The sequence below is a fragment of the Brachyhypopomus gauderio genome, chromosome 10, assembly GCF_052324685.1.
Source record: "Brachyhypopomus gauderio isolate BG-103 chromosome 10, BGAUD_0.2, whole genome shotgun sequence".
Taxonomy (NCBI): Eukaryota; Metazoa; Chordata; class Actinopteri; order Gymnotiformes; family Hypopomidae; genus Brachyhypopomus; species Brachyhypopomus gauderio.
This window is the reverse complement of record NC_135220.1, coordinates 17,853,098-17,864,120: the sequence shown is the minus strand read 5'-3', so window position 1 is coordinate 17,864,120 and position 11,023 is coordinate 17,853,098. Positions and strand designations below refer to the sequence as shown.

Below are 11,023 nucleotides of genomic sequence, written 5' to 3'. Positions count from 1 at the left end.
TTGGCACTTTATTCTGAATTATTTTTAAAGTAACTTCTCTACTGTGTTTTATGCAGTAATTATAATCATAACCATAATCTCATCACCAATACAATTCGAAGTATTGGTCATAAGATTATGAAACGAAAGAGACATTTGGTGAACGACAAGATTTGCTTGTCATTTTAGATTATGGTCGGAAGGGGGCAGTATAATATTGCAATTCTTCCTCAACTTATTCATGATAAACAGTGTATTTTCCCAATCAAATAGGCTAGAAAAGGAATCGTGTATTGTTTGTAGACCATTTCAAAGTAACAGAATAAGAATCTTAATTGTATATATCATGTTTTTTGTAAATAGCTGCTTTATTAAGAAATTTAATTTTCATTTACTCATTTACTGTCCTCGAGAATAAAGTTTTCACAATGAATTATTATTTCCTTATTAAAGTTTGCATGAGCAATAAGGAGAAAAGAGATGACGACATCAACTAAGTCCCACCTGTGATCCAACCATGTAGACATGCTATCACATGGGGCAGGATATTTTTGGCCTAGCCTCTGAAGTTACAGTCTCACCAGGATTGATAACGTATTACTTGGCTATATTGTCATGTCAAAACTTATGCTGCACAACTAACCTGCTACGTTGCATTTAAATTGAGAATCACGGGTCATAAACAGGTCTTGGTTCATTTGGTTCAGAGATTTGAAGCTGTCCCAAGTACCACCTTTTAAGTTCTTCTGTATTTTGTGGAAATTGTCTTTTGAAAATACTGTGCATTTCTAAGGCCACAAATGGTGAATCCAGTGCTTTGTCAAGGTAATGAGGGGATGTAGTTCCTCTCATAATACTTCAGGTGCTTTTCAAGCCTTTTTCTCCTATTATTATAACTATTAATCTACAAAACAATTAGCAGGGACTAGTGCATGGAAGGCCTACATAACAGAAAGTGGAATAGTGCATGTCTATTTATTATGGTCATTAGCAGTTCTCCAAACCTATATTACTAAATGTGATAATTATCTTTAAATACAGTTTGACTTTGTACCATTGTAATTATTATGGCTTTCCAGAAATAAAACCTGTTTTCTACCACAGATCCACCCAAAAGGGAAAATAACAGCTCAAACATTGCATAACAAACAAACCCACCCTACTTTCCAATCTAGGAGTTGCTGAGTATAGCACAAAACTCACATTTCCTTTCAGGCAAACATACGCCACGTGCAGCAGACTAGCCAGATGTCTAAATCAGTAGCTGAATCAGTACTCAGAACAGAGAGTCAGGAGGACTTGGTTGTGACTTAATTATCTCTCGCTCTCTCTCTCTCTTTCTCTCTCTCTCTCTCTCTCTCTCTCTCTCTCTCTCTCTCTCTCTCTCTCTCTCTCTCTCTCTCTCTCTCTCTCTCTAATCCCCAGGCACCTGCTCGGAATCACCACCACCTGCAGCCTTCCCGACTCTATTGCTACCTACCTCTCTAGTTATGATGAAATGTTTAGTAAGATGGCAGCAATTTTCTGAGCCGTCGTATAAGAACACCGCGCTGGTGGTCCGCTGTTAGTTCAGGATCACCAATGTGGAGCTGACTCTGGGTCAGGATCACCACTCTGGAGATGCCTGCGTCTGCACGGCCAGCGCTCTCGTTAGCTCGCGGTCGCCCGCTGCGCCCGTGCTTGCTGCCTGACGGCACCCAGCAGCGCACTCTCGCGCCAGTGTGTTGGCTGAGCGGCGCGCAGTGTGCAGGACTGTATCAGCTATGCCGCACGTCATGGGGCATGAAGGCTGATGGCTCGTTCTGCATGTTGGCGTGCAGGTCCTGCCCTGAAGCTGCAACGCTGTTGCGTCTGGTTACCATTGCATCCAACATCCTTTTAATGTGATTTATAAAACATTTGTATATCCATGAACAATGTTTCTTATTTATACGTATAGCTTGTGGAAATGTGCTCTATGTACTCATGAAAGATTATTGCACTTTTGGTACGGATTATACAATGTAAGATATAAAGATTAGGAAAAGCAGCTCGTTTGCAATGTAAACGATGATTTGTTTCGTTATTTCCATTATTTCAATAGATGGCGCCACTCTCCACGACATATCTCGGTGTCCTCGGCTGGATACACAGAAACTTGACCGTGAGTTAGTCTTGTAATCAGAGGTGGACATTCCAGGTTCAGAAAGTAAAACTCCTTCCCAGGATTTTACTCTAGCTTGCTAGATTTTCTAATTAGTGCAAGCCATGTAAAATTAGTGAAATAAACACAATTCAAAAAGCCTGAGCAAAATCTTAGTGAGGACTTTAACTTTTTTTTACCTGGTATGTCCACCTCTGCTTATCATTGGCTTATCAGTGGCACATTTTATTTTTTGTTTAACTACTTCAACAGAATATGCGTTTTGCAATTCTATACAGACAGAATATGAGCTGAAAAATGCAAATGATGCCGTTGTCCATACGACCTCAGGTTAACCGTTAAAGGTATGGGGGGAGGGTCACGGATATTTAGACAGCACAAATGTAAATACTATAAATATATATGCTATAAATAAATATAGATGTTCTAGTTAAAACATTCAAGTTCTAATATTTTGCATACTTTGCAAAATAATTTGCTAATTGCAAAATAATTTGCTAATTTGCATAATAATTTCCAATTACTCGCCACACAGTGCGATGGACAGTAGTATTGTACTTCTTTGACAGCGTAAGTGTGTGTGTGTGTGTGTGTGTGTGTGTGTGTGTGTGTGTGTGTGTGTGTGTGTGTGTGTGTGTGTGTTTCCACGCGCAGTGGGGGTGAACCCCCTGGGTCCCCAAATTCTTAAACGCCATTGCGGTCATAGGTAACGTACCTGGCATGGACAGCTCAGAAATGGGCAAAATGATGCAATGGTTGGTCAGGCATAAACATGAATCCTCCGACTGTGTTGTGTGTGTGTGTGTGTGTGTGTGTGTGTGTGTGTGTGTGTGTGTGTGTGTTCAAACACAGTCCTGTCACATTCGCTTGAGTGTGCGCGCGCCGAGTCTTGAGCTCAAACGCGTCTGCGATGTTCTCCGACGTATTCTTGATGTAGCCCTCAAAATGTACGAAATTAAGCAAAGAACCCCGTTGTGACGGACAGCAATTTGTAATATATTTTGGGCTCTCAAGAAGGGGAAAGGTTTCCATATTTTAGCTTATGTGTCCAAATACGCACAAGAAGCGCGGAGCAACGGACAAGACGTGGATCGAAGTCGGAATGACACCTGATAGCATCTTTACTCGATTTTCAGGACATAAAGTTTACTAGCATTATTGATTACGAAGGCATGGAAAAACGACAGAGACTGTTATTTTTGCTTTTCCTCGTGATGGCAAAGTTGTATGCCAGTGACCAGCAAGTTCTACGAATTGGTAAGTTTATTTTACAATTCGGACCCGTGCAGGTAGAATTAATTATGCGTTGTTCTGTATTTAGACGTAATGTTTGCACTGCTTATGGCAAAGGTCCCATGACTTTTAATCTACCATCCCATCTTAATCGTTTTTTTTTTCAGTTTATTCGGGCCAATACGCGACACCAGTTCAGCTTTTCCTACTTGTGCAGATGTTTATGGGAGAGAGAAGCTAATGATTTTCTGGCGATATTGAAACCAGGTGCGCAATGCTCTTCAGAGAAGATTTTGGCCGAGGTCATGCCACACGTCAGTGTAGGACATTTAGTCCCCTGAGTGTCTGATGACTGTCAGTCCCTGTCCCGATGTCCTTCAGTAAATCCCTAAAGGAGTTTTAAGAGCCTGCATTAATCTTTTATTTTCCGCGTGCTGACTTGATCCTCTTTAGCTTCATCCGAAACAGGGAAACTGACATTGTTTGTGTAGTTAGGTTTCTAGCTGTGTCCTCACTTCCCTTCAACGTTTTTCCAAATATGACAGCTTCATTGTTAGGGCTGGTTCAACAGTTGATTCACCAGTAGTGATTTTACTAATAAACTGTTATAGTATTTTTGCACTGACCAGCCCTCCAATCAGTTATTCTATTATTTTAGTCTGCTTGCGGTCCTGTCTATATGTCTTGATGAGGTACTTGAACAAGTTGGGTTTCTGTGACTTGTAGATGCTAATAACATATTGATTTCACAGATTTTCACCTACTCACACAGAAACAACCCTGTGCAGCACAGAATGTAAGACATATCACATTCATGAAAAGGTACTGAGAACGTACAGATGTTGGATCCTCTTTGACAAATGCCATTTGTCCTTAAAGTAAAGCGCCTATGTTCACAGACATCAACAAACTTAAATGCTTCTAAGAAATAAACTATTCTGTGTCAGTTGGGCCATCATTCATTGTTAAGATTTTACTCCCCTTTTCAGTGCCCAGTGTTGTATGCTTCAAAATATAAGGGTTGTCTATTTCGAGACAAATTCCACATTCACCTGTATCATGAAGACCTTGTTTGGAGTATAATCAGTAGGCTATGCCCACCCTCCCCCCCAGGACATAATAAATATGGAGTCAGGAAAAGAAGCAGGAAATACACTCAGCCCACATTATTAGAAACATGTATTTATTAGAAACATGTATTTATTGGAAGGCGCTTGCAGACACACAGGGAGAACTGCTGCTGATGTATTGCTGGCTGGATGTTTCTGACCAGTTCCTGCCCTGCAGTAACACGTGTGTGAAAACCCTGGAAACACTGCAATGTCTGATACACGCACTACCTCAACACCCAATACCATGGCACAATTGTGTTAAGAACGGTGTGCTGCTCAACAACTACCAGAGGTGGTCCTGTGGTCAGGCACAGAGCAGTGATGACCAAGGTAAGGGTGACTAGCAAACAGAGTGTATAAAGCATACTTTTTTGTGGTATGCATGAAAAATATATTTTCATGCATACACCGAACACTGGTGTACATGGTGTTGAGCATGAACACTAGTGTATGTGGTGTTGAGGGTTAACACTGGTGTATGTGGTGAACGTAAACACCCGTGTATGTGTTCTTATAGGCTAACAGGACAATGGTAGGGTCTTTCACTGCAATAACCTTTAAAAAAAGTGTTTTTAATAAGTGTTTGAGAGATGTACTGTAATATTTTTTGGTTTCAGCACTAATCACACATGCAGATGTAATACAGCTGCTGGAGATGGTTTTAATTGTCTGTAATAAGTACATCTACATAATAATTGTAGCAGAAAAACATGTTTTCTGTAGACCATTTTATCCAACACATAGCCAATGGGAACACACTGCTCTGCTGGAAGAGTGCTGTGATCAAGGCGGTGTTCCAAACCTACATCATGCCACATTATATTTTATTACACCATCAGGTGGCCTAAAGGCAGACCTGCCTCTGGAGCGCAGAGCAGTGGTTCTTCTGTCTTGCTATCATGAATCCAAACCACTGGCTACGGTTCGGTGTCACTCTGCCATATGCTTTTTGATTCTGGTTAAGCTGTTCCCTTATCATGGACCCATGCCCTCGCTGCCTTTAACCTATGTCCATTGTCTGTTAATCATGCTCTTTGCGCATTGTTTATGCTTTCAGAATTTCTTTTTGCATGTTGCTTTCTGAAGTGCAGTTAGCCAAGTGCTAAAAATCGAAAGAATATAATGCATGATTCTGGAGTATAAATGTTAATAGAACAGACCCAAGAGAATTACATGTACATTTATTTGCTATTTCTATTTAAATCCCAGTTCTTTTGCCAGTAAAGATGCCAGTGTCTCGAGATAACACAAATCACATCTCTGATGTTTTCCTCTAGTGAGCACGACTCATAACAAACCAACACATTTGTAATATTGTCACTTCATATATAATTTGTTAGATGTCACCTTTTGTTGAATTATCTCGAGAAACTTTGTAAACACAGTTTTCTTCTTCAGGGGGCATCACAGAGCACATGGTGGCATGTGCATAATGACAAGCACTGTCTCTCTGTCCATCCCTCAAAGACCACAGTTTGCCAATTTAAAGTTGTGTGAGGCAACAATTATGGTTGTAAACATCGCCCTTCAAGGCCTTAACTCAATTCACATGGTTTCCGTGTCCCCACAGCGTTGCTTTATTACAAAGGCTTGGATCCCCGAATGCATGGCATTATAGAGTCAGAGGTGTGAATGTGCACTGTGTGCTGAGGCTGTGGAGCCCTGCTGCATGGCCTGGCCTGGTCTGGGTGGGTGGAGCTGGTGGGTGGAGTTGGTTGGAGCACACCGGTCATGCGGGGGAATTAATCCTGTTAGACAGGGCCGCACGGGTGAAATGCCATCGCTGCACAATTTACTGAAGGCTGAATGCGCACGTTGGAGTTCCTCAACCGAGTCATTGTGCATTTGCAATGCTTCTTTTTTAAAGTGTGTGTGTGTGTGTGTGTGTGTGTGTGTGTGTGTGTGTGTGTGTGTGTGTGTGTGTGTGTGTGAGTTTGCTTATGCCTTTATGGCCCTATCCATTTTGACAGAGGTGTTATGGGTGTTTTGTTGATCTTTGTGAATGATGACTTCTCTCGAGTTTTTCTGTGTTTCTTTATGAGCCATCCATTATTCACTCCCTGTCCTTGGTGAAATGATGACAAGAAAGAAAGAAACAAAGAGAGAAAGAAAGAAAAGAGCCAAGAACAAAGGAAAGAAAGAAGCATCCCAGAATACAGATTCATTCTAAAGGCAAAACCAGAGGGCTTGGTGACCAGGGGATGAGAGCGCCACTGGCCAGCCACTGTAATCTCACACTCTCTCGTCTCCTGCTGCCAGCAAAGCAGCACTTGTATGGCTACTCACTCATGTTCACGTTTCCTTGTGTTTGCATCCAACATGGACCTGACTGGAAATAAAGGATTGCCTTATACCTGAATTAAGTTATATAATGCACCTCTCTCAGGACCCAAGGTCATTGACACACAATGGTAATGCTGTTACATATGCACCAGGACATGAGAGGTAAGAAGTTGGAGTTCAGGAGCAGTGTGTCTTACTGTTGTGTGTGTGTGTGTGTGTGTGTGTGTGTGTGTGTGTGTGTGTTTTCGCCAGATAGCTCACACATAAACTTTATTACATCTAATATCTTCTTAATCTGATGATCATGCAGGTGAACCTAAGAAGAACATGTCACACCCGAGATCCAGTCCGAGTCCCACAGCACATCTCTCTGGTTACACATACTGTCACAAAGTCATTCTGTGCATAATGATGTTCAGGAGCAGAGCTGCACCTTGAGACTAATGTAAGACTAATACTGTGCACTCAGCAGCAGTACCCTGAGCACATTATATTGCAGTTGATTATAATATATTTATGGGACTCAGCAGGATTGATTATAATGCAGACAAAGGGTTCGAATCTGGGTCTAACACATTCATTATCAAGAAGTGGAACGGAATACAGATACAGTCTACTGCATATTGTTCTTCCTGTGTCCATCAAACTGATAATATGTAAGAAGCTTACATAGCTCAAGTTCAAATTGCTGAGGTAATGCAAGGCGTGTGCTCTGTATATGTGGAGTTTGGATACATCAGTCCAATGTAAATTGGCATGCTTAACTGTGTGGAACTGAGCAGAAAACAAATCATCCACATTAAATATTTATTGTCGTTATGCACCAGTGAACTGTATTAATGTCCTGAAGGTTCCTAAGGACTTGTCTTTTGTAGAGTGTGCAACTTTGGAGGACACCAACGTTATTATTTTTTTTGTTTTAAAGCACTGTGGAATGACCCTTGAAGGAAATGCCCCATCAACAAGAATTTCACAGGGTGCACAATAGCAAACTCTTGTGTGTGATGCCTAGTTTCAGAGCATGAAGCACATGAATCATCTGGCTTCCTTCCTGGAGGATATACAGTATACGTTCCTAACAGATTGTCCCCCATATTTGTTTTCCAGTGACATTATTTTTCTAATGTATTATCTTCTTAAAGTTATTTTAGCTTCTTTGAATCTGTCTGCCTTTGAGGTGCTGCTACTCTGTCCCCATCCAGTGATTATTAGAAAGATGAAATCATGTAAATCAACTGTAATTGCAAGGGGCCAGCGCTGTTCAAAGTTTAGATTAGGGCAATTAGCTCAGAAATGTTTAAAGAGTCAAAGCAAGACTGCTGTACTGACATTTCTGTACTGACATTTCTGTTTCAGTGAATAAATAATGAGAAATATGTGGTTGCTGTCATTAGGGATATATATTGGCTAATTGTTTAGTGTACATCATATATTTTGGGTTCACATTATTCCAATTCACAGGCATAATTATTTCTTAAAACTCTTCAGAGTACATCAGAAGTTGTAGGAGATCACGTGTAAAGATCACGGTTTTCAGAAAATCAGAGAAAATTATGATGAATGTTGAATGTATTCCAGTTACCTTCCATTTTCTCTGTCAGTCGTGTTTCACCATTCGGCCGTGTGGGCGTGGACCCCAGCGGATTGACTGACAGCCTCATTGTCAAACGTCACCACCCACTTAGTCTGTGTGACTCTAGAAATAGAGAATCGCCACTGCGCGGCTGTACTTTTTATCAACCTGAAGCAGAGAAAGGCCATTAGAGGTGAAAAGTGGAAGCCGTGCTGTTTTTAAATGAAGGCTAATCAAATTATCTGGTTAGATGACGCCAAATTTTAAGAACATTTCATGTAGCAATTTCTTACATATTGACCACTTGAACATTAAAATTATTAGCTAATGTTAGCTATGGTTAGTTATCGTCAACTAGCTTTGTAATCGGCTGCTACATCTAGTTAACAGACTGTCACTATACTGAAGGAGCTAAATGCGGGGACGTCATGGACTATTGTCCATTTCAAAAATATAAAAATTAGCAAACTGTAGTGTGAACATTTTGTTATATTCTTGTTGCTTGCTGCATTATTGAATAAAGTGGCAAATGAAAAAGACTTAGGAACTTCATCCACGCTGCCTCCAGTAAGTGTCGGGACATCTGTTGCTTTCAGCTTGATGCTCCTGGCAAATTCTGATTTTCAATTGAGTCGCAGCAAAATGCCTACAACAAACTCTTGCATTGGGTGTCACGTCAACCCCAGAAATAAATTTGAGCAATTTTGATTTGTGGAGAGTAACATTTCCCCACTTTCATCCATAAATTATGTGCGCCATCTCTCTTACTCGAAATGAGCGCTGCAGAGTGTGGGAGGGCGACTTCACAGCTCATGAATGTGCACTATAAGGTTGCTTATGATTAGCTTATAATCAATTAGTGTTATCTACGACGTCTAAGATCACGCCAGATAAAGTTAAATTTCTAAATGATGGCAGGAGCCTCTCTCTCTCTCTCTCTCTCTCTCCCTCTCTCTCTCTCTCTCTTTGCAGTCACCCATTTATTAGTTGATTGCACACACCTGTTCCTTGTTTGCCCTCGTCTCCCTATTATTTAAGCTCACGGGTACCTGGTGTCAGGATGCATAGGTCAGCATTGGTCGTCCTGTGCCGAAGGACCGTCAACACGTCCCTAAAGCGTTCACTAGATGCTTTGAGTTGTTCCTGCTGTAAAGTCAAATATCTTTTTTGAGTTCACTAGAAGCGAGTTGTGATGGAGCATAAGGATTCTCTTAACCTTCTCTGACCTCTCCCCCTCTACCAACACCGTGACATATACAAAAATGCTTTCTTTTTGTGAGGTTTGTGAAGTTTTTAATCATATACGTCCTGCTAATCTAACATTTTAGTAAGGAGGAAAAATACTGTGCAGGGCCTTTTAATAAATGTCTCCACCCATCACGTTTTGATGGATTAATTGCAACCGACAGCTGCACGCAGGCAGGTTTCCTAGCCTGTACTCTGTAGCCTTTGCCTAAGCCATCAGCATCACTTAGCATACACCACACCTGACGTAGGCGAGACTCTGAAGTGTCTGCTGATCAAAGCCAGACAGGAGGCCGTGTCTGCTGCATGCAGCAGCTTGACAGCCTGCTCAACTCTGGAATAATGCTGAAGGCAACACTCCTCCAGCTCCTGTCAGCCACGTGCTAGAAATGACCACAGTGCTTCAGGAAATGTGGACCGCTTACAGCTCAGCCAGGTGTGAACGTACAAGTATGGTTTCTTTTTTTTTATTTGTTCATGATTTAGTGGTAGCTACAAAGTCTGGATAGAACCTGGGTCTTCCTTATAGTCATTCGTTGGCAATTTGTATAAATGAGACTGAGAACTAAAAGAAAAATGTTGTGCCAGCAAAGCCAAGCGCCTGGTTCCTTCAGACAGGGCCAGTTCATTATAATGGACGTTTTTGAACTGTGCCCATGTCCCTCAAAGGACACACACACATACAGGCAGACAAATGTACCTCAAACATGAAAAGCACTTTCTTGTTTTTTTTCCTCAGGTTAACGAGGTCTGTGTCAGATACTGGGACACCATATATATTATGTGTGTGTATTATATAGAGGTATTAAATATTATATACATTACAGTTTACCAAGCTTGCAGCATTGTGGTCTTTTTTACAGTGACCTGACTGATTCACCAGCTACAAATAATATATATTTACATAAATCTAATGTTGTTCTTATTCCTACAATTACTTTTATTCAGAGATCTGTTTCAGCAGAAGATTGATTGATTAATTGATTGATTGATTGCCTAATACTGTTTGGAAGCTACCTAGTTATATGTAGTATTTTTGCTTCAGCGGTGTGAAGAGTTCTGTTCTCTGCCCTGTCTTTTCCAACCCTATCTGACTACGCTGTAAAAAAAAACTCTAAGCCTTATTCTTCCCTCTGGCACCAGACTTTCCCATAAACACACCATTCTTCAAATTGTTGAGTGACTTTCTGACTGACTATCTTCCAGTTTTCAGAACTAGGTTTAAGGCTTTCAGTTCTCCTCTACCCCAGGGAGCTGTCTGCATCAGTCACTCCCCACACAGGGGCCCTTACGCCACCATCCCCTTCACATTCAGTTACATGCACCTGCCCCAAGTCCGAGATTAATAATCTGTCGTGGCTTAGATTAATAGTCCTCAGAGTGACGAGCGGTGGTGTGGCACAGTAATCTGGGAGCTGATGCCGAAGTCAAACGTGCAGCCCCGATATCCGGTTT

At 41.3% G+C, this 11,023-nt stretch overlaps 1 protein-coding gene across 3 annotated transcripts in view; it reads left to right on the top strand.

Moving 5' to 3' along the window:
* Positions 1 to 2,989: 2,989 nt before the first annotated feature.
* grik1a (glutamate receptor, ionotropic, kainate 1a) overlaps positions 2,990 to 11,023 on the top strand; it is a 36,386-nt gene continuing 28,352 nt past the window's right edge. For all 3 annotated transcript variants that reach the window (XR_013133734.1, XM_077020112.1, XM_077020107.1), the window contains exon 1: positions 2,990 to 3,379. Coding sequence is in view for 2 of the 3 variants with exons in the window: in XM_077020112.1 (XP_076876227.1) it covers positions 3,295 to 3,379 (85 nt within the window). In the remaining variant the exon portion in view is untranslated. The remainder of the gene's footprint in view (positions 3,380 to 11,023) is intronic.